The sequence below is a fragment of the Protopterus annectens genome, chromosome 2.part0, assembly GCF_019279795.1.
Source record: "Protopterus annectens isolate FY-2018-M chromosome 2.part0, PAN1.0, whole genome shotgun sequence".
In the NCBI taxonomy this organism is placed as follows: Eukaryota; Metazoa; Chordata; order Ceratodontiformes; family Protopteridae; genus Protopterus; species Protopterus annectens.
The window spans coordinates 703,286,385-703,311,797 of record NC_056728.1 but is presented as its reverse complement, the minus strand read 5'-3'; the positions used below and the strand labels follow the sequence as shown (position 1 = coordinate 703,311,797).

Here is a 25,413-nt window from a genome sequence, read left to right as displayed (position 1 = left end):
TCCCCCTACACAAAAGAGATAAAAATAAGCCTTTGTCTTTCTTCCATGAACTTTGTTAACAGCCACAACACCAAGGGGAATAGAGGAAATGCATACAGAAATCTCCCTCATTCATTCAAGGTGGACTGTGTCCACTGCTTACTTCCCTACTGCAGTCAGCAGAACCTATGCAAGACTGAGTTTCCCTTGCTTCAAACAAGTCATCCTCTAGGGGTCCCATAAGCAGAAAACCATCAGGATGAAATAATCTCTGATTCTTGGGTGTCAGACAGGGGGAAAAGGCTGGAGCTGTGACTCAGAGTCAACTACACATTCACATACCCAGGGGTGTGAACTACTTCCAGGAAATAGGTGGGAAGTTGATGTTCACTGCTACTGAGAAGGATAGTTCCTTTGACACAACTGGAATGCCTCGGATGAAAAACAGGAAGTCAAGGGTGGACTGCTGCATACCTTATACAGCCTTGTTTGCACTGATGTCATATCAGGACTAAATTCCTAATCTCACCAGCATATTAGAGTGTTAAATCCTCTTATAAAATTTGGACAGTGACCAGCATTACCCAGCCCAAGACAGTCTGACATGCAGTCACCACTCCAGGAGGACCCATTTCCCTTGCACCAATGAGGAATTCATGTAGGTTCTTCAACAAAGCATTCATCATCAGAGCATGTATTTGATAGCAGGAAGTAATGATCCTGTTTAAATTAGTGGGCCTGATTCCCCAATGCAGGACAAGATGTCCGAATTCTGACTCCAAAAGGAGCTCCATTAACAGCATAGTTGTACTGTAGCCATTAAACCTCACAATTTAGTGGAAAATCTTCTTCTGGTGGAAAGTCAGGATTACTGTGAAAATGATAACACCCAGCAACCTCAAAAATGGCAGAAAGGTGTGGGACTTCACACACCACTGATTCTTTACTCAGAAGTGCAAGATTTTGACCTCCAATTCTCGCTCAATGAAAGAATAGGTCACAGGAGGCAATCCAGCTCTGTCCTGACAAGCAAATCCCTTGCACCTAGAAGGCAGATGACTTTTTTTCAGATGACAGTGGTGACTTGTGACTGAAACCATAGAATGGCTCCCGAAACCACCCCTGCTAATGAGTTATCGGAGGACATTGTTATCAGCCTCAATCACTACAGGAGAATGTGTGAAACCCCTCTATTGTAGAGCCTGTGAGACCAGGCCCCATAACAGCCCCATTAATGAGTTATCTGAGGACATTGTTATGACCCTTTCAATACATACAAGAGAATGCCTGAAACCCCATCAACTACAGAGCCTCTGAGACCACTATCAAAGCTCCAGCAAAGACCCTAAGGGGATAATAAACCAAAGAGCAGTATCCTGCGGTGACAGAGCTGTTGGTCTAGGAAGAAAAGTAAAAATTTCCTGTGGGATTCCTAGATGCTGCTGTACCAGAAGAGATGCACATCCAATTAACAATAACAACCAGACCACCATATGAAAACAGAGGCAGGACTGACTGGAGAGTCACCATGCAGTACCTTGGTGTAAAAAATATATTACCCAAAGTTTGAGACACCTAGAATCAGACTAATTCTTGGGATAAGGAATTGTGGTGGAATAACCCCCTCACTGCCTCTTTTGCGAGGAGAAACAGACTCCATTGTCTCTCTCTATAGGGTGCAGCCTAGGACTGTTCCAGGAGCCAAGACAAAATGACTGAAGAGACTGTATCAGATTAGGAACAAATAGCTCCAAGATGTGCTCTTCTCTGACTATGCTCTGAAACCCACCTATCCCTTTGTTACAACTGTCCAAGTTGCAACAAGCTCTGAGAAAACTGCTTTGCATGATCATTTCTAGCCAGTAGTTATGAATACTACACAGCCCCCAGTTAAGCATTCTGTTTAGAATATTGACATGGGGGCCACGAAGCCTCAATGAAACAGCACTGCATGTTGCTGAGGTTGTCTTCCCTATTACTAAGGACAACAGTTTCTTTGAGAGAGTTGTACTGCCTTGGATGAACAAGATGAGGTGTGGGATGGATTTTTACACACCTTATATGGCCTATAGGGTGGAAAATGCTAGAAGACGTCACTGAAAAGCAATTCCTACTTTACATGGCCACCAAGAATGGCTGATGTGGTAGGGAAGTTTAAGCTAAATGAGTGTTTGCAGGCACATATCCAAGGCTGCTGCCCTAGCTACAGCATCAGCAATTAAAATTATAGTGGGCTACATGAAAGTTCAGTGATGAATATGTATTCAGAATCTTTTCCACATACTTCTTGATATCAGAATATGGAGGCTTAGGTAACTTCTTAAGCAACTAATCCACAATAACAGATTACATCTGGGAAAGATAAGACAATTTAGACTAAGGCCTGCAGTGGTAATGAACACTACTATCCAGTGGGACTATAGGGACTTGCATGGTCTTTGAGCCCCAGTTTGTGCTAAAGAGATCCTCCAGGAGTCAAGCCCTAGGATGACTGTACAGCACATAATGCTACAAGCCACAGCTTGTGGCAGACAATGTCTGTTTTTGGGAGGGGGGGGGCTATTTCTGGCTCCTTTGCAGCTGACTATCAGCTGCTCCTGGTGCCTCTCCTTGATTGCCAAATATACCAAACCCATGTTCAGGGTCGGCATGGGGATCAAGGAATCCCTAGTTAGTGTCATACTGCTGCCAAGAAAGCATGTTTTGTACCTATAACTCCCCAGCCCGGCACCTGTTCAGTAACACATTTCACACCCCATCCTCAATGTATCCCAAACATGCACACCTCCAAACTGAAGAAAGGCATGCCCATCCTCCTTGCTTGCGCTGTCAAGTGCCAGAGCTGCTATTCATATTCAGGTCTCCTTGACCATACTCAGGACTTTATACATCTATGCCACCAGTGCAGCAGGACATCTGCCTTTTGAAGGCCTGAAATTCTAGTTGTCTTGCTGCTTCCAGGCTGCCAAAACCGCATCCTTCAAGGTTAGTTCTAGACCGTTTATAACCCAAGGCTCTTCTCATCTTTACTCTCAAAGTGCTGATTAAAATTCTTCCAGTAAGGAGGAAGATGGATGACCGTCCAGGCCACCGGAGAATGTAAGTGCCTGAATGACCAATTTGGGGTACTAGCAGAAGGAGAATAATTTTTCTTTCCTTGCCTTTCTTAGAGAAAAAGGACCTCACTCCTCTTCAGTCCCCTCATTCAGAGGAACCACAGGGAAGATCAACATTTTCTACTACCCAGAACTCAAAGGGATAAGACCTGCATACCTCCCGTATTAAGTATAAGCCATAAAAAAGACATGTGATCTGGGGAGAGCATCGCATCCCTAGACCTGCTAGGGGGATGCAGAAACTGAAATGTACTAGTAGCATAGTGGAGAGTGACCCTGGTCACATCACTTCACACAGACAGCAAAAAACATCTAACAGCAACAGTGATCTAGATATTCAGTGAGAGTGTGCATCTTTTTGTATGCAAACACTTTTCTGTAAAAACAAAACTTTTATTTTGCAGCATTTAAAACAATATGCACACTTAAAGATTGTTGCCGTATGCAGAAAACTTAACCTAAAAAGCCACATTTACAGCAGTAATATTAATGGGCAGTCAGAAAGTGCTTATGTCACTTTGGGTGTCCAGCTCTAATTATGCTGGATTAGCTTGGGTAAGTAATTATGCTATTAGTTCTGTAACTGCCAGACTGTTAAATTAACAGTTTGGCAAAAATCTGGTGAATATTACTGAGAAAGGACACTCAGGAAGACTCAAATATTACCTGCCCCACCCTACAAACAAGGTTTTGTAGAAATAACAAAATCTTAAAAAGTTCTCTAACCTTAAGAACAATGTGTTACAATATTTCTGTCAAGACTCTGGCACAAAACACAGACACAGAATATAACACTGTGTAGATTAAAACTGTCTTTAAAAAAAAAAAAAAAAAACAGAAAATCAGATGCAAAGCAACAGATTTAACTTAAAATTGCAGATCCCAGTTTAAAGTTTCTGTGGTAGAATGTTACCACTTTATGACCATCTGCTAACGACAATAAACATTGCAGAAGATAAGAAACCTAGAAGGCAGGACCTTTCCTCTCTCACAAAAAAGCAACTCAATCTGCCGACCATATGCTCATTCCTGAATTCCTTGCTGTAGTGAACTGTGGTATAATACATGGCACTGAAATTAATTGTTATGCAGCCAATAGAAATACCACCAATTACTTCACGTCATACACATATTGTGATCCATGACAAACAGCATAATCTGATATCTAAAAGTCAGAAATACTGAAAGGCTTTTTTTTCCTTGTTGGACTGTGTCCCTCTTGACTAATACACTGCTTGATGAAATTACACACTAAAGCATAGTAAAATACTACATGGAAAATTGTTAACACGTCATAAAGACGTGATAATTGGACAGTCTTCAGCCTTTCAAATAACTCCACGACAAATTAATCTCATTCACTGATGTGAACTAAACATGATGAATGCTACAAGTCATGTACTTCTGAAGAACATTCTCCATACTAAAATGGCAAACGTGTTGACAGTTTGAAAAGACAGCATTTATAAAAAAAAAAGTGTTCTAGTGAACAAAAACAACTGTGTGTGTGTGTGTGTGTGTGTGTGTGTGTGTGTGTGTGTGTGATTAATTACACAAATGCATACATTACTTGGCAGCAATACTGTGGGATACACTGTCACACACTTGCGCAAGTTGCATATAATAATAATAGTGAATACGGTGTTGTCAGAAAAGTTAATTTACTTCGGTCTTATTTACTCTATATTTTGAGAAAATTTAGCACTGTGATCAATTTGTCATTTTGGGGATGTTCAAAATTCAGTGAAAATCAGTAATGCGCACCACTTTGTATGTACTGTACATTGCTCTATAATTATGAAATAATGGCATTAAAATAAAACAGTTAACATCGATGTATGCAATTTAAACAGCAACATGACAAATACAATGACTTCTCTTGCAGTGTGTTTTCAGAATTGGCAGCTCACCTTTAATTAAATGCCAGGAATCTCTCTCTTATGAGAATAAATAGTAATTTTACAAGAAACAGACAGGAACCCACTGGTGCAGGTTTCTGTCCTTGAACCCTGAGAGTGAAACTTCTAACAATATCATATTTTAAAGAAAGAGAAACTTCATACCCAAGTTTACATGTGTAGGCTTCACTGTTCCTTCACCAAACTGACCTTTCTCAAAAAAAAAAAAAAAAAAATGCAAAAGACATCAAAATGACAAATGCATCTCCTGCAACAATGATTTCAACAAGATTATAAAACATAGATATTTATTTTAATTAGTAAAAAGACCACCTGATTTGTTAAAAGTAGCCCTCTAAACGCGAGTACATTTTGTAAATGACATTCTATTTTTATGACAGAAAATAAATTTTACATTAGTGTAACAAAAGTATCATTGTCTACTACATCACAAACTGAGCTCAGTTCTGAATGCCTTACAGCATTTTCCAGACATGCTGGGTTCTGACTGGAGTGTATATGGAGCACTCTCTGTTCCGGGGAAACTATATCCATACATTAATGGCATTTTATACAAGACGTGCTGTGTCACTTCTGCGTGGATTTGATCTTTGCTTTATGCTACACAAAGCAGAAAAGCAGCACACTGTACTGCCCTTGTATTGCTTAAAAAGGGTCATCTTACCCTCAGAGAGCATGTGTGTTGGCTTTAATGTGTGCACACACATGCACAGCATTATCTGCACAGATACTATGAAACCTGGTGTGGACTTCAAGGCTATGAAAATAGAAAACTGTGTAACATTCAGTTTTGAAATTAAACAGCCACTAAAAATGCAGATTCACCAGTTATACCAAAAGGCATGATAAAATGATGGCAGAAATCGTGAAGTGTGGAACCCTTCAATATTGCGTCCTGGGCTGCATCCATATGGCACTAAATGTTACAGAACTTCCAGATGCAAACATTATAAGACTTCATAAATTCTAGCTGCAGTAAATCATTTCTGTTATGGCAATAAGTGAAGTATACCTTCTGCCCTCAGACACAAGTGAAGAAAACAGTACTTTTTGACACTCGAGTTGTGATATACAAGAAAATGGTTATGTAAATGCTGCTTTCCAGAAAATATCAGGCATCAGTTCCACATTTTAAATAGCTCTTGTACTCCATGGTTTCCAACTGTAAAAGTCCTTGTGGAAGAAAGATTTTATCTGGGCTGGAATATCAATATCTCTGTTAATCAAAAGTCACTGGTAACTTTTGTATTTACTCTTAAAAAATATGTACAATAATTCATGGTATTTCCATATAAAAAATCACCTTATACAAAAAGTCAAGTGCATCCACTATGTATTCTTAAACATACTGGAACCAACAGCAGCATTAAAACCCTGTGGAGTTTTTCTTTTGCTCTTAGGAATGTTTAGTGGTCCACACTGGTTGGCTATGATCAAGCAGAACTTGCTCCGGAGGCCTAGAAAACAAAGTTACAACGTAAAGTCTTAAAATGAGTATTCAGCACGTAGTACATGCAGAGTGACCATCTGTTTGTTCTGGTTTACAGCTTTAAAATAAGGGGTTGCAGTCGCAAGCACCTCTATCTCAGACAAAACTGTAAATGTCAATGCCATACCACATACATACAAACTAATGTAAACAAAGTGAAGATTTACACCATAAAACAAGGCCTGCTTGTAAAAACTTGACATGAAGGCTGCTTTACGTACAACATTCATAATGGTCACATGTAAGGGAAAACTTCTGATTTTTATATGCCTTTCTCTCACTTGTAAATGTTTACAGAGATAGGCATACCTTACTGAAAGGCAACTTATTCAGTGTTTTTTGTAGTGCAGCTATAATACGAAGTTGATCACTTCTCAACTCGTTAAAAGAACAGTCATCGCCATTCATAGCTTTGTTGAAGAGGTTATTTAATTTTTGATTCAACCCTATAAGCCCCAAGACATGTAAACCCAACCACACCAAATCCTACCTTGGACTTTTTCCTTCTATAGTCCTTCAACCGCAATGTCATATTCCACTACACCCAAGAAAGCTCTACAGTCCTGACCCTCGCAGTGACATTAAGTTGTTCTCCAAACAAAATTCCACCATCAGGAAATGCAACCTCACTGCTATAAAGAATAAAATATGGGCACACATGCAACTTGGTGCCGTATGATCTGTACTCCAACGTCAGTAAAAAGGATACAGTAGCAGAAAACAACAAACCAACAAAACACTTGAATTCTTCTGTGGTTAGGAAACCCATCAGAAGTCTCAAATGTAAGCGTCAAAAGCTCTAATCATTTGAAAAAAACTTTTTATTTGAAGTTCCTGGCATCCTGGGTTACATGTTTTTCTCACAACAACAGAATTTAAATGTTTGCTGTGTGATTGCATGGAAGTAATTTTTTTCCCAGTAAACAGTCTGCGGGGTACAGATGCAGGTATTTTGAAAAGAAGCTGCAATCTAATTTTCCCTATTTTGTTAAGGGGTGGAAAGTGCAATAAAATCAAAATATGCCCAACTCAGTCTTTCATTTACTCTATAAAATTGCCTATAATGATATAACTTACAACTCTCTATAGAAATGTCCAGATGCGCAATATATCTTCTAACATATCTTGCGATCTATCAACTTATTTCTGTATAGTATTCCTCATAGGTTCCAAGGTAGGTACTAGGCTATTAGCCCTAGGGCCTACATAAGCCTAGCCCAAAAGGTACCCTGGCTTTTGCCACCCAAGAAAATTAATTTCCTGTGCCCCTGTCGAGCAGAGCCACAGAAGTGATCCCTGGGGTGAATTTCCTATTTCCCATCCAATCATCAAGATTTTTCTTGAAGAGTGCTAATGAGGAGCTCTGTTTGACATAGGTAGTCTGTTCCACAGTATGGGAAGTCTCTGGGGCAGGAATCTATCCCTCCAGCATGTTCTGTTTATTGTGGTGACAAGGTTTAGGTCCCTACAGCGTGTAGCTTGGAGGGATTGGGATTTCGTTAAGTGGAGCATGTCCAACAGCTCTGGGTTTGATATAGTTTTGTATGTTAGGCAGAGATCGCCTCTGAGTAGGCGATATGCGACACAGTAAAGCTGGAGTTTTTTGAGACAGTCTGCGTGGGGCATCTGTTTAAGGCCAGTAATCCTCTTTGTGAGGTATTTCTGTGGCCTTTCCAGTTATTGTAGATGTCTTGTGAGGTACATATCAAAAGGGGCATTGTACTCTATAATGGGTCTAATGAGTGATGAGTAGAGGGGAACAATGACAGCTTTTTTTTTGTGATGAGGTGAGCAACGTACAAGGATTTCTTGACCACTGTGGCGATGTGATCATCAAAGGAGAGATTACTGTCCACCTGTGTCCCAAGGTCTCTTATCACACTTTCGGCATTAAGTAGACTGCCACTTATGTAGTAGTTCATGGGTACAGAGTTTTTACCAAAGGGGATGACAATACACTTTTTGGCATTGAGCTTCAGGCCATGGCTTTGACACCAGGCATCTGTCTCAGTGAGGCCCTTTTGTAGTATGTCCACATCGTTAGGAGTTTCGATTATGGCTCCTAGTTTGCAGTCATCCGCAAAAATTGTTAGCCAAAGATCTGTGTTAGCCTGTACTTCAGAGAAGTAGATACCAAACAGGAGAGGACCCAGGACTGAACCGTGTGTTACTCCACTTGTCACTGGTCTGAAGTCAGATTTGGAGTCTGCTACTTTCACAGTGTGGGTTCTGTCCGTGAGCCAGTTGGCAACCCATCTTGTGACATAGGGATTTATACCTAGTTTAGTGAGCTTGTCTATAATTCCAGAGTGGGGGATGGTGTTAAAAGCCTTGGCGAGATCTAGATAAGCTGTGTGAACCATCTTACCTCATTCTATGGCTTTGGTGACTGCTTCAAAGAAGTCAATCAGGTTTAGGAGACATGATCTGCCTTTTACAAACCCGAACTGGGTAGGGTCCAGAGTTTGGAGATTATGTCTTTGTTTATGAGTTCTATGATGATACGTTCCATAGCCTTGCAGATCAGGCTTGTCAGGCTAATGGGGCAGTAGTTCCCGGGGTCCCCTTTGTGGAGTGGGATAACCGTCGCAGTGCGCCATTCAGTGGGCACAAAGCCTAAGGTGAGGCTATGATTGAACATGGTACTTAGGCAGGGTGCCAGTTCATTCTGTAGTTCATGTAGAAAGCAGTCTGGGATATTGTCTGGTCCCATGGATGCTGTGTTCTTGGCTTTGGAGTGTGTGTTTTTTACCTGTGCAGATGTGATTACAGGAACTCTGCATTCTTCCGGTATAGAGATGGGCCCTCTAGGGGGTGAGAGGGGGGTAATGTTAGCACTGAACCTATCTGCCAGGATGCTGGCAATATCTGTTGGTTCTGTATATTTAGTGTCATTGTGCTGTAACTCAGAGCAGATCTGAGCGTTGCCACTGAGATTCTTGACATAGCTATAGAATGCTTTGTAGTTGTCTTTAGAGTCAGTGGCAATTTTGTTTTCGTAACTAGCTTAGGAGGATTTTATGAGGGATCTCAGCTTCTTACTGAGGTTGACCAGGGAGCTCCTCCAGTCATGGAATTTTACTCTTTTTTTGCAACAGTTTCTTTCTTCTGTTGTAGAGTTTGTTTATGGCAGAGGACCACCAGACTGGCTTCCTTTATTTGGAGAATAGCATCTTGGTTCTATTAGGGATAGCATGATCCATGCACTTGTGAAAGTGCTTATAAAGTGCATTTTTGTAGGATTCAGCAGTCGTACCTCTATAGTCCGTCTGCATGGGTGCCATGAAGTTTGCCACTTCTGTCTTAAGAAGTGTGAAGTTGGCTTTGGAGAAGTTTTTTTACGGTGGTTTCCCTAACTGGGGGTGGGGGCGGGATGTGAATGTCTAGGGTGATTAGCTTGTGGTCAGATCTGACCAACGAGGAATTGACCTCTGGTGTGGAACACCAGTTGCCCATGTTGGTAATGACCAGGTCTAAGATACTGCTGCCTCTGGTGGGGGTGTGAATTAATTGATCCAAGACGTTGGAATTTATGAATTCCAGAAAACGTTGAGCAAAAGAGTTGGTACATGAGTAGTTTCCCCAGTTAATGGTGGGGTAGTTGAAATCGCTCATTATTAGGGTGTTGGGTTGTACCCGAATACTTTCCAGTGCATCAAGAAATGAGGAGTGGGAATCCTGGGGCATGATGCGGGGTCTGTAGCAAGCTACAATTTGGATTGCGGACTTGCCCAGAGTTAGTTGCACTTGGATAATCTCGGATGCATGTCACTTTTATCGTTTTTTGGACTATAATGTATTTGTACTGCACTGTATATGGAGCTTTTCTCCCTGGGCCTCTATTGAAAATGGGTTCTGAAGACACAGTTGGACCACCCCGGTAAACAAATGTCAAATAAATAAATAAATAAATAAATGGAAGATTCCCAGTTCATTGCCAATGCAGTCAGTAGCACATCGGCTCTGACCCACAGCCAGATACTCCCTGCAAGACAAAGATAAAGAGTAACAGTGAAGTACTCAAAATTCTTAACCAATTAGCCAGCTCTGTTAGCACAGAGGCAGAAAGCCTTGAGTAAGACAGGTAACCCAATGACAACTAGAAGCCCAGCCATTTACACCCCACTAATCAAACTCCTCAAGGATGCACATATTTTTATTTTTTTATTTACTTAACATTTGTTTACTGGGAAAATCTGCCTTGGAACATAGCCAATTTTCAGCGGAGGCCCAGAAAGAAATGCTCTAGATGCATGTCTTTCTAACATGGGAGGAAACCGGAGCAAATTTAAAAAAACAAAAGCCAGCACTAGATTCCACTGAAGAGAAGGCAATATACACATATATAAAATCAACCTTGCAATTAAATGGTGCACAAACAATTATACAATCACAATTGTTCATTGAGTCCTGGAGAAAAAAGGCCACCCAATGTTATTATCAACATTTTTTTTTAATAATCCAAAAGGAAATGTAAATTTTCTGAAGAAGTGTTTGGTTTATATATTTTATCTATCACTGTAAATCTGAACCTAGCAGAAGGATGTAAAACCTGATGTTTGTATAAGGCATTTGTATTTCTATGACATTTAATGTCACTCATGTTCTGATATTCTAAGTTTGAATGGGCGAGAGGTTTGCCCAACATAAAAAGCAGGGCAAATACAATTGGTGCCTTTCAGTTGGGCCGTGCACATTGCCATACGTGCGTGGGACTGGTAGTTCCTGTTTCCAACGTGGTTCCTCTCTCCCCACGCTGTTGGTGGTTCCACACTTGAGCTAGTGTTTTACTACATAGGAATCTGCTTATTCAGCTTCAGAGTATTTTTTTGGGCTGGTTATTCATCTATGTATTTGATATTTGGTGCACCACAATTGGATTACAGAGATTTTCTATCAGCGACCTACAGGTACTGTTTATGGGGCTGTAATAAGCTTCGTTTGGGACGAGACATTGGCTATCTGGAGTTATTTGAATTAATGTGACTTACTAGCAGACTATATTGTCTGCGTTGGTGTTCAGTGATGTATGGACCTTATTTTTAGGGCTGAAACATGTTTCATCTGGGACTGGATGTTTGTGACTATTGAAGAAAATTTAATTTATCACACAAAAACTGTTTGCAGTGTGTTTTGGACTCAACACTTTTTTTGTTGGGATATAATGTCATTAGACATGCTATCAGTGTTGGGGCCTGCTTCTAAACTATCAACGGACATCTGTATTATATTTTTTTCTGTTTGGTTATAGTGGCCTTATGGACATCAACTAAACGAATATAAATATTGGATTAGGCCGTAGCATACACTGACCTTTATTACAAATTGTTTAGTACTACCAATGTTTTTTATATGATTATGAATGGAGCTGCTAACCAACTAAATGATTTTTCACATGAATGAGGAAACTACTCTATGGGGCTATATGATCTTGCCAACTATGGTTTGTTTGCAAAGTGGGCAGTTGGCATAATAATTTTCTGAGCTGCCATATATATTTATGTGTTAACAAACATCTATTTGTGCTTAACGTCTGTCTATTCATCCATAATTTTGAAGGATTGGTGGGAATGTACTAGACGCGTTTTACTTAACCACATTTAAATATTACTATTGATAGGGGACCATATTACATGGTTTGTTTTTATGAATATGAGATATTTGCGACACACTTGGGATATATAGTTTTCCTTATATGTCATGAAGGGTTTGGTTTGGGATCTATCTAGGTTACATTAATAATGGCGATGTATAGTTCATGTTAGATATATTAGTTATTCAGGACATTTTGGGGGCAGAAATAGCCTGACTTATTTTGGACATTGCAACGCCAGGAAGAATATGTTAATGTAATACAGTTAAGTCTGATTTGGAGCCTTCGTATGTTTTTCTGGCCTTTCACCATTATTGGGGTTTGTTTGTGATTAATGGGTTCATGAGTTTAAAGATTCATCCAATTTATATATGGGCTTTTTTGTTGTGTACCGTTTGTCTTGGCTGTAACACTGGATGTAGAAGTGAAGGCTAACATCCGGAAGTATTGGTGGAGCTATGACTCTATATCATTTGACAACCATTTGTTTGTTTAAGGCTGGAATATTGGATACAGAAGCAAAGGCTAACATCCAGACGTATTGACGGAGATAGGTTTTTATATTGTTTGACAACTGGTGATCAGAAATTTCTATACATAATTTTAATACGGTGCGATATGTTTATTTAAGGGCTGGACTAAGAAGTGAATCCTAAGACTCTTTTTATTTTATACAGGTAAATCATTTTCTGGAGCCCTTTAGCATAGCATGGAACTGACATTTGGTACACAACAATTAACTCTTAATAAATGTATGAATATTTTGGAAGAAGTTTTACAATAATGATGTTACTAATAATGGTGCATTGATAGACGACATGTGAGAGTTTCAATATTTAAACTATATTAAGGGTCCTAATATTTCATTTATGATGGTGGTGTGTTGCTGTCCAAATTAGCCAGTTACATTCTGAATTTATGTCTCAAATTGTTTAGCAGTTTTTGATTCTTTTGCAAGAGTGATAAACCCAATATTACTCATGGCCTTTTGGCTGCTAGAGATGATATAAAACTTTTTGATGCTTGTATATCATCAACCAAGGGGGAATTGGGGAGTCGGTCCAATCTGACTCTTGCAAAGACCTCTTCACCAAGCTAACTAGTGAGATGAAAGAAATGCAAATTCAGATTTGGCATATTAGATTACTTAAAGCATATTCAAACAATAATATTACTCCATGTGGTTTGAGAGTTAGGACACAACCTTTTCTCAAGGGGGTGGATGGAACTTTATTAACTCAATGGCAACAAGTAGAACATTCCTCCTTCTATGAGTTTTGTCAAGATTTTGATAGAATTCTATGAACGTAGAATCATGACTTTGACTGGAAATATAGGTGAATTATAAACTAAGTTGCAAGTTTACAAAAATCATGATATGTGTCAAGAACAGGTTTCCTTACTCTCAGGCAATTTGATACAGTTAGAACAAGATTTAAAAGCTAGAATGATTAAGAAGTTTCAGAGGGATGTCAAAGATTAGCAAAAACACTCACAGTTCCATAAATAAAAAGAATACAAATAGCAAGCTTCAAAAAGGCAAAATAGATGTAGTTTCTTCTCCACTTTATTTGGTACCTCGGCCTTTCGCCTTCAAAGAATAATTTCATACTAGTGTTCCTTTCCTTTATACCCCATCCAATACAAAAATTCATGTGTAATTAATCAAGCAATTAATCATTTAAAGACATATACATCATTTTAACCAATACATCATTTCAACAAATTATTATAGAATAAATACATTCAAAATAACAAATTATAAAGGCAGGTTACTGTCAATATTCATTCCTCTAGGTTGCAAAGTTCTAAAATTTATAATACATCTGCATTCTAACCTATCGAAATCATCTTTAAAACTTCTCCCATCTTTAGAAAATGGGTGAGTCAAAACACTATAAAACAAATTAACATTGTTACCCCCATGTGTGGACCAAAAGTGATCAGCTACTGGACTAAACATATTTCTATTCCTAATATCCTTCAGATGTTCCAGGATTCTTACCCTCACCTTGGTTTGACCTATGTACCATTTTTCCCTTTCACACCCACAGCCTATTATATAGACAATACCTTGAGAATGCATGTATACCCTTCTTTTGCCTTATATAACCTTTCATTAATCTTTTTTCCATCTAGATTTTTAACTCTACTACATACACTGCAATTTGTTTAAGTCTTTAAATAATTGATTGATTAATTACACATGAATTTTTGTACTGGATGGGGTATAAAGGAAAGGAGCACTAGTATGAAATTCTTTTGAAGGCGAAAGGCTGAGGTACCAAATAAAGTGTTTAAGAAACTACATCTACTTTGCCTTTTTGAAGCTTGCTATTTGGATGTCAAAGATTACTCCACAGGGAAACCATTTGCAGTTAAAAAAAAAAAACAGTTCAGTTTACCAATGATAAATTAGGGCCAGCTCAGCCCAATTTTAGGAAAGAAAGAGATCTACATTGAAAATACCAAATCTACATCTGATACATCAGGGGATGAATTCTCTTCCAACACAGATAGCGAATGAACAGTTTTGCATAGCTCTCCACCTGTTAAAAAGGGTAATGTGAATTTCCCTTTAGGAGATCCGGGTGGGGAGGGAGGAAACAGGAACTAGTTTGGAAGCAATGTTGGCAGTGTTAACATGCAAATAGATGACTGTTTGAATGTTCACAACATTTCATCATTGAAACTTACACAAGCAGAGCAGAAATTGTTGAATAAAGGTATGGGTTTTGTCCCCAAGTTTATGGTGTCAGAATATTCTTTTGCACAAGATGTTATTGATTTTTGCCGTAAAATAAATTTAAAATGATATTTTGCAGATTTAGAGCCAGGTGTTGAAAATTTAAACAACTTCAGGTGTAAAACATCTAATTTTGTACCTCCTATGAATAACAAGCGTGGCTATATTTCAAAATTTGATGTTGAAAGATTTACAATTCTCGAATACCAAAAATGCGGAATATTTTCTAGATAATATTACTAGGGAGGAACGCATGGCCCTACGTAGTTTGAGCCAGAAGAAGGAGATAGTTATTAACCAGGCGGACAAACGGGGAGCTGTAGTCATCTGAGATTGGCATATATATCATAATGAAGCCATTTGTTAACTTTCAGATCAATAATATTAACAACGTATGGATTTAGATCCTACTAATATTTTTAAAACTGAAATTGACAATTTTCTAACCCTGGTTTGACAAGAAGGCATCGTATCCAAGCATGATAAACATCACCTTACGGTAGTGAATCCTGCTAAACAGATTTTTTATATGCTACCCAAAATACATAAAAAATATGAAAAACTTCCGGGTAGACCTATAGTGTCGGGGTGAGGTTCTTTAACTGAACCACTATCTGAATATTTAATGAAATATTTGAAATCATTGTTGATACATGTTAGAGCATGGATACAGGACACTACACAATTTCTGATCATCATAAATAATATACAGTTGGAAAAGGGTTGGATATTATGCACTTTAGATGTTAGTGCACTATACACAAATATTCCACATTGGGCTGGTCTATTAGCACTTGACTTTTGGCTATCTCAATTTCCCTTTATCTGCCTGGATTTAATACATTCCTTTTGTGCTTAACTGAGCACGTGCTCAACAAAAATATTTTTTATTTTGACAACGTCTATTTACAACTTAAGGGTTACTGTGATGGGAGCGTCTTTCACTCCCATCTATGCAGACCCATTTATGGGCTATGTTGAACATCATTTAATCTATGACGTGAGTCATAATTTATTTTTGGGGGAATAGATATCTGGTGTCGTTATTTGGACGACTGTTGGCTAACATGGAGGTCAGATGATCATTATTTAACTGAGTTTGTTAAATATCTCAACAAAAATAAATGGGGAATCCATTTTATATTAAATTATCATCGGGAAATGGTGACTTTCTTGACGTAGAGGTTAAAGTTCTAGAAGATGGTACATTAAGTAGCAATGTCTATAGGAAATATCCCCAGTTTAATCATTTGCTATATAACTCCAGTTGCCACCCCCCCCAACGTCATTAAGAACATTCCTAAGTCTCAATTTTTGAGACTGAAAAGAATATGTTCTACCATGGAAATTTATAATGTTCAAACAAGTGATATGTCCTGTAGATTTTATGATCGAGATTATAAGAAACTTGATGTTGATATAGCCATGAAAAGGGTTCATGAAGTTAATAGACAACAAACTCTTGTTTATAAAGATAAAAATTCTAAAGCTGACTCTGTATTTAGATTTATCATGGAATTTGGGGGCAATACCAGGCAGTTACAGGAGACCGTGGTGGTGCAGCGGCTAGCGTTGTCACCTCACATCAAGTTCTCCCGTTCGATTCTCGGCTGCAGTGCCTTCTGTGTGGAGTCTGCATGTCTTCCCCGCGGTCGAGTGATGTTTAAAGACATGCAGGTAGGTGCAACTGTATGTGGGTGTGCCTTCTTTGAAGGTCGGGCATCGGGGCTGGCAACTTGGCACCGTAAAAATCCACTCCCAATCATTAGTGAACCAGAGATCTGTTGTGACGACTCCTAAATGGGAAAAGAAAGACATTACTTTTTACCAGGCAGTTACAGGAGATTATAAATAAACATTGAGATGTTTTATACATGAAGGTGAGATTATCTCAGTTTTTGCCGTCTAGATGTAGGTTTGGATATAGAAGAGGAAAGAATGTGGGGGGCTGGTTCAACTATTATAAAAAGGGTAAGATGGTACATAAAAGTTTGCAAACTACCTTATTAGGCGGTCCAGTAATGGGTAGTTTTCCAAGTGGACACTGCAGATTTTGCAATATGGTCCCGAAACAAAATTCATTCACGTCCTTCAATTGTCCTAAAGTTTTTGATATAAATGTTTTTGGAAATTGTAATAGTGATTGGGTGATTTACTTGGTTAATTGTACTTGCCCTACTTTTTATGTTGGGCAAACGTCTCACCCATTTAAACTTAGAATATCAGAACACGAGTGACATTAAATGCCATAGAAATACAAATGCCGTATACAAACATCAGGTTTTACATCCTTCTGCTAGGTTCAGATTTACAGTGATTGATAAAATATATAAACCAAACACTTGTTCAGAAAATTTACATTCCCTTTTGGATTATAAAGAAAAAAATGTGGATAAAAACATTGGGTGGCCTTTTTTCTCCAGGACTCAATCACCACTTAATTGCAAGGTGTGTGTGTGTGTGTGTGTGTGTGTGTGTGTGTGTGTGTGTGTGTGTGTGTGTGTGTGTGTGTGTGTGTGTGTGTGTGTGTGTGTGTATATATATATATATATATATATATATATATATATATATATATATATATGACATCTGTGGTGGTGCAGCGGTAACGTTGTTGCCTCACAGCAAGAGGTTCTCCCGTTCGATTCTCGGCTGGAGTGCGGGGAGTGTCTTCTGTGTGGAGTCTGCATGTCCTCCCCGCGGTTGGGTGGGCGTTCGAAAGACATGAGTAAATGGGCGTGCCTTCGTTGAAGGTTGAATGTTGAGCTGGCAACTTTGGCGATCGTGAAAATCTACTGCCAATCATTAGCGGACCGGAGTTCCGCTGTGGCGACCCCTAACCAGGAAAAGCCGAAAGACAACATATATATGTGTGTATATATATATATATATATATATATATATATATATATATATATATATATATATATATATATATATATAAAATTGTTACTGAATTGTTATATTGCACTGATGAAGGCTTTATGCTGAAACTGGTATGCTGCATCACCCTTTGGGTGTTTGTTTTTTGTATTTTCATACATGGGTAATCTTAACCTTAGACTTTTGTATGAAAATTCTCTTCAGTGGAATCTAGTGCTGGCTTTTGTTTTTTTAAATCTGGCGCCTTTCAGTCGGGCCGTGCACATTGCTGTACTTGCGTGGGACTGGCAGTTCCTGTTTCCAAGAAGGAAACCGGAGCACCCAGAAGAAACCCACATGAACGCAGGGAGGACATGCAGACTCCTCACAGAAGGCAATCCAGCCGAGAATCTTCAAAGATAAATTAAAAACGTTCCTGCTTGACTCTTGTCTATGACCCTGCTGTTCCCCAGGCTAAATTATTCCTACACTTACTCCTCTCTCCTACAGACACAGACTCACACACACGACTTTCTCTCCTCTCTTATTTTTCTGTCTTCAACTCTTCCTATGACAAAATGTACATAATTAGATTTGACCTAATGTACCACTACTTAACTATATCAAATGATGACTGTTGCTGCAAAACATACTTGTTTATTTCAATTATCTCCTTTATTCATCTTCACTTTGTATGTAATGCTGCTAATATAACAAGAATATTCTGTATGTTGTATAAGTACTACTATAAATAGTTCTTATGAACCTTTGTATGTAATGCTACTAAATGTTATCAGAGTATTCTGTATGTTGTAGATGTAGTACTGTTATTATTTCCTGTGGTGATTTTCACCCTGGGACTCTGCTGAAAAGAAGACTGTTTCCCCAGCCAATCTTAACAGGTAAACAAATGGAAATAAATAAATAACATTTGTTGCAGCTGGTGGAGGAGGATATAAGTGCCAATCCCAAGTTAGGGGGACAGACTGAAGCCATCCAATGCTACAATCCCTTGGAGAAGAGGCAGAAACGTACTGGACAAATTTGGCAAGAGGTACTATGTTGCCAAGTTGCATATGCATCAGTCTTCATCTCGCACTTGCACATGGAAGGTATAGCGCTGCCTGTAATAACTGCATATTCCCTGCTCAAGGAAGGAGTTAGGACTTATACAAACAGCCACTGTTTTTGAGATTCTTGGATGACAGCCCCTCTGTTTGGCACCCACCCTCATGCTGTTGATTCTTAGTATGGGGGAGGGGGAAATGAATGTGCTCATGTCCATCTGGTGGAGGCTTGGTGGTTAGCAGACATGAAGGCAAGCAGCATAAAGTGAAAAAAAAATCCTTAGCCACCAGATGTCATCCCTTGGCTGAACAAACTGCTGGATGTCACAAATAGAAATGTAGAGTTCCACGAAAGCCAACCTTTACTTGCAACTTTAGTGATCCCTTCCACTGTTTCATATGCTAATGATAAACTCCATCAGTGATCTCTGCCTCACTGTGAACTAGTGTTATGACCTTATTATAAGAATTACTGTATTTTATCTACCATGTCCATTACTACAATACTGATTCTGATGTACCATCCCAGTGACCAATAAAACACTGATATATTTTTCACACTGCAAATTACTCCAAGTATGTTCGCCGAAAATGGCAGAAATAAACAATTTGATGGATAAGCTATGATTTACAAATGATAAAAAATATACACATATATTTTTCTTTAATCATTTTATTTTGTGTATTAACAGTAAGTAGTTGCTACTGTGTTGTTTTGGTGTACTACATCTGTATGCGATTGTCACGACACATTATAAAATCGTTTTATCATTTGTAAATCATAGCTTATCCATCAAATAATGAACATATACATGTTCGCATACATTAGGTTCCAATACTACTATAGAACGGACCTCTTTGTTTATTTCTGCCATTTTCGGCGAACATACTTGGGTCCGTTTGAATAACTTAAATGTAATATACATGAGGTATATAATGGTTTTAGTTTTTTGTTTTCAGCCATTATACAAACAGTATTTGAGTGTACATGTCTTCATGGTCATTTATCAGGTTTTAACATTATTACAGAATGGACTTGTCAGATTCCGCCTGTTATTTTACAGCGAATATATTAGGTGCTGTTTGAAATATTATAATCGTTATATTTATGATATACATATCTGTTTTTATTTCTTCAAACAAGTAGCAGTTTAATGTACATGTTTTAAATGTTACGTTAGCTAAAACAGTTTATTGACAATTAAAGCTGTTCCGTTATTATTTATTGTTGCCGGGATACAGCGATTTCATTTGGCGCCAATTTTACTATTTAAATGTCTTTATGAAGTTGCTCTTGTTAGTCTGAAGAAGTCCCACAATATAGTGGGATGAAAAGCGCTTAACTCTATGTTCAGAAATAAAGTTGGCTGTTTGTTTTATTCGTGCATCTATGTGTGGATTATCTACAAGGATATTACAAGTGTATTTATAACCGAGGTTGGTTGGCTGGTTGGAGGCTCTGCAGTCCGCAGTTATGTTTCTAAAACAACACATACATGTAGAAAACTCCAAAGATCCAAGACTGAAGTGGGAACAGCGGACATGCTTGGCTAACCATACACTATAAATTACTACCCATACTTGTGTATTTCACATTTTTCCGACAACACATAATGGTAGTCATCTTCCACATCCCTAATAATCACAATGGAAGTCAGTACAGCAGACATATTTGAATGACCAAATGCAGGAACTGCTGTCCACGGTAGTATGCTTCAGCTTCGTTACACAACACTAACATTTTGGTTATATAGCCATGAAACTGTACAAGTCCTACTATTGTGTACATGTGATTCATTTTATCTATCTGCATCTCTTTTGTCTCAATATTTTGTGGCTGATTTAAGTCTAACACTTCTTTTATGCCTTGCACCCAGACTGTGGCTGAAAAGAGTATGCCGTACCAGCCCAATTACCAGGTAAACAGTAAATAAATAAAATAAAATCTGCAATGTTAGCATAAAATATTAATGACAACTAAAAAGAATCAGAAGAGGTAGGAAAAGATTGGGAAGAGTGAATGGAAAGGCAATTTGCAATGGAAAAATGGGTGGACATCTTTATGGTTCTCAAGTATGAAATGAAATCCAAAAGGGTTATGAAGGATTTTTGCTTGGAAGTGTTTGCATGGGTATTTTTATACCTCAAGCAAACTACAGAAAACTGTTCCTCAGATGGAAAGCAAACGTTGGAAGTGTGATGGGAAACAAAGAGGTAAATGGGACAATGTTTTTTGGGAGTATAATGAGTTGGCAGTTTTTAAAAATTCCCCACAAAGAAATCTGTCAGAAATGTTGGGGAAGCAAATGGTTGTAACCATGGAAATTATTATATTGAACTGAGACACAGAAGTGGAAAAGCCTAGTCACGGTAAGACCTTACTAAGTTTAATGCTAGTGGCTGCCAAAAAAGCAAATGCAAGAAAATGGAAATCTAAATATAAACCAATTGTGACTGATGTATGGCATACCTTAAAGGAGATAAAAGAACTGGAGGTAGGACCTTTAGAAAAGGGTAGGAGCAACCTATATGCAAATAAGTGGAAAGTGTGGGAACAACTCATGGAAATTGATGTCTAGGAGGGGAGTTGTGCTTAAGGGAAGGCAGGAACTGAACAATTTATGCAATGTTTGAATGAATCAGAAGTGCTGAAAGCAAAATATATAGACACTGTATGACAATAATGAAAATGCCACTATGAAATGCTTTATTTTCTATTAATGTATATGTACCTATGTAATTGTGTAAATTGTGATTTGAAAAAAAATGTTAAAAAAAAAGTACGATATGGAAGTCATGCATCTTCTTTATCCCTAATCTGTCCACACTGAAATACCACCCTCCTTCCCCATCCAAATTGTCACTCTTGGCTTTCCAAGCAGACCTGGTACATTTAATCTTGAAGCCTATTCTCCAGTCATTCTTTCCCTCATCACTATTCCTCACTTTAGCTGGCAAACCCAAAGTGAGAGCTGTGAGGAATCCCGGATGCATTGTAACAGAAGTTAACAGATCAAACTCTTGCATGAGTACAAGCTGCTGCCAGCTCGGATCTGCCATGAGGGCAGAGAACACCATCAGCAGAGGTGGACCGAGAGGATAATGTAAGATCCAAAGTTTTCCATTAAAGGAGTGGAAGAACCTATATGAAAGAAGCCAAGAAGAGTAATTAAAGACAGGAAGAGAGTAAAAATATTACATAAGTTTAAATCTTAAAAAGGATAAAGTTTGTATCAATTGCTATGAGTAGAAAGGAGATAGAAGGAAGAGTATCTCCTTAGCGAGACACTAAGAGGAAGGATTAAAAAGCCAAAATTACAACAAAACGATAAAGACAATTTGTGCTCCAAACAACACTAACAGTGCTGAGTATTTGGTGTTGACAACAGGCTTTTTGGGCAGCTGGTAGAATACAAGTTATACATACAGATATTAGAATAGTAGGTACCCAAGACTCTAAGGAAATCCTACCAGGTTGGAAAAGCTTAGTTAAGCATGGAGAGGACAGATGTTCGGGTACTCTGCTTAGCTGTACATGTGAATAATGAAAATGATTTTGGATGTGGGGACTGTATGGTATGTGATTACAGTGAAATTTAAGCTCCTCAAAGGAAAAGAAGGTTAAATGTATTGAAATCGATACTCTTTAAAGGAACTGAAGTCATATCAATGGAAACGGGATTTTACTTGTGAGGTAAGCAAGATGAGGGATAAATTATGCAATAAGATGCACATTAGAACTATGAAAAAGGAAAGCTAAGCAGTTCTGGAATTCTGTTTAACTATTATCCTCTCTGACACACCACTCCCAACAACTACAAACAGTGTTGAAGTCACAGCCAACCAGTTCAATCAGCATTTCATCAAAACAGTCCTCTCACTGCACAATAATAACCATCTCACCAGACTATCCCTCCTCTATGACTACACTATAAACAATTTAATTCACTTTCAACCTATTCCACCGTTAACAATTAGAAATCATCTCCTAAAACTTATAACGAGTAGTTGACAACCTACCAGCTGAATACCTAAAAATAGCAGCAGATCCCTAGGCTTATCCAATATCTATCCTTAACTGTTCAGTCAGCAAAAGCCATATCCCCTTATTCTGGAAAGCACCATTTATTATACCCTTAAATAAAAGGAAACATACACTGACTATGCAATATATAAACACATAACTACTCCTTCCCTAGTAGCAAAAATCCCTGAAAATGTGTTCACTCCCAACTAAGGAAATACATAACAGAAAACAATCTCCTCTCAAGTACACAGCATAGCTTCAGTCCTAAGCATAGCACCACAGTGACCCTTCCTAGTTTCATCAACACAACATAGTCAACAAGAAAATGAACTATGGCAATTTAGTATCTTCCATCTTCTTAGGTTTAAAATCATTCAACAAGGTATCACACTAAAGCAGTTAAATGGCAACAGACCTACTCTGCCCTCTTACCTGTTTCTACTGATGACTCACAAGGATTAACATTGACTAACAATTCAATATCTTTCCCAACAAATACCGCAAAGTCATAAAGCATGCTTCAAAAGTACAGCATGCTGACAACTGTGCCCTTCTCTGCTCAGTCCAAACTCTCGCCAAACTTCATAAAGTCTCTCAAAAATCCTTCATTACTAGAGAAACCTGCCTAACAATCTCTCAACTCTTCCTGTCCCCTCCCCCTAAAAACAAGCTTATATATCGTGCTCCTAAAATACACATACAGAGAATTACCTACATAAATAGACACTCTTTGAACATGTATCCCAAATTGAATTACTAGGGGTCACTACAAAAGGAAACTTGAAATTTGATAACACAACACACACACTATCAAAAATACACCAAAAGCTAGGGGTGCTCTTTATATGACAAAACCATCTCCCAACAATTACACAAGACAAAAAAAAAACATAGCCTCAACTAACTTACTTTCCTCACTTCTGTAAGCATCTCCCACACATACAAATCTCAAAACTTTCAAAACAAAACTCACTTCATGCTACAACAAAATTTGCTGCAAATCTAGCCTCCTACTCCCACCACTGTACAGCCCTAAAAGATTAAATGGCTTGAACTTCCAGATTGTAATTACAATCAATTACTGAACTGCATGTAGTCTGCTCCATCAACCACAAAACTGCACATCTCTACAAAACAAACTACGCCTCTACTAACCAACCAGTCAACTATGCTCTAGAGATAAATCTCTTCTCATAACCACCAAATTAAAAAAAACTCTGGTGACTCTCTACTCGTGATCAATCTATGGAATTCCATCTAACACAACTTCAAGCAAATTGTTAAACTTGCAGGGTTTAAAACACAACTCAAAGCACACTTTAACCAGCCTGGCTCTGGTCATGCCATATACCAGACTAACATTTAATATCAAATGCATCCAGACCCCTCTTACCTCCCTATCATGATTTTCTCTCAACATCTTTCTACTGCACTAACCCACACCTACTTAACACCTGCAGCTACACACAATAACCTTTTCTGTCACATTAATTAACACTTTCTGGTTCTGCATTACAAAGCAGCAGCTATTGTGTGTCCTGCCTGTCCAAATCTTCCCAAAGCATAATTCATTCTGTTGTCACTATGTAACTTATGAATATCTCGTCAATGTCTTATAGTGCGTTCACAGTTTATATTTCATGATCTTCTAAAGCATATTGCATTGCACTCAAAAATATAATTTGACGTTATCATATTCGCATTCATTTTACTGTAACCATTTTCCCCTATTTAATAATGTTTGTGTACTGCAGTTAGCATATTTTCAATGTATTTGTCTCCCTGAGCCTCTGTTGAAAAGGGGAATGCTTGCATCCCAGTCGAACTATCACAGTAAAAAAATTACTAAATAAAAAATATATATATGTATATTTTAAATTGTAGTGAAACTAACTGGATGATACAGTGTTGCGGCCTCAAAGTTCTGGCTTTGCTGATTACATTCCAAGTTGAAGGTGCCTTCAGTGTTCAACTTGCATGTTCGTCCAGTGGCAGCACTGGCTTTTGCCAGGCACTCCAGTTTTCTCTCACATCCAAAGTGAAGCAATGCTCCTCTAAAATGCCCATAAGTATGTGTACAGTGTTGGGTTGTCTGCTTGCATCCTTTGACATGCATGTAAGTACATATGTTTTCCTGCCTGCATGAATGCATATCAAGATATACTGTCTCCTTGTTCAGGACATTATCCTTATGGACGCAGTTGCTGAGACAGGCTTTGGCTCCTGCAAAAGCCAGTACAAGAGAAAGTAGGTTACTAGAGAATGCATGAAGTCAAATATGATACAGATAATTTTAAGTAATGCAAGTAATTACTTTTTTTTATCTAAAATAGTTATAGGTTCATAGTTGTGTACCCTGGCATCGTGCCACCCAACCTTAGTTCGCAGTGCCTCTGTTGAGTAGAGCCACTGGAGTTATCGCTGGGGTGAATTTTCTATTTCCCATCCACTCATCTAGATTTCTCTTGAACAGAGTCAGTGATGTGCTCTGGTTGACATGTATGGGAAGTCTATTCCATAGCATGGGCAGTCTTCTGGGCTATGAACCTGTCCCTCCAGTACATTCTGTTGATTGTGGTAATGAGGTTGAGGTCTCTGGAGTGTGTGCTGCGGAG

At 38.4% G+C, this 25,413-nt stretch overlaps 1 protein-coding gene across 1 annotated transcript in view; it reads right to left on the bottom strand.

The window, feature by feature from the left end:
• Positions 1-4,984: 4,984 nt before the first annotated feature.
• Positions 4,985-25,413, bottom strand: part of SLC44A1 (solute carrier family 44 member 1) — a 1,740,232-nt gene continuing 1,719,803 nt past the window's right edge. Inside the window, exon 16 of the mRNA XM_044061030.1 lies at positions 4,985-6,471. Within this exon, the coding sequence (XP_043916965.1) occupies positions 6,448-6,471 (24 nt within the window). The 3' untranslated portion in view covers positions 4,985-6,447. The remainder of the gene's footprint in view (positions 6,472-25,413) is intronic.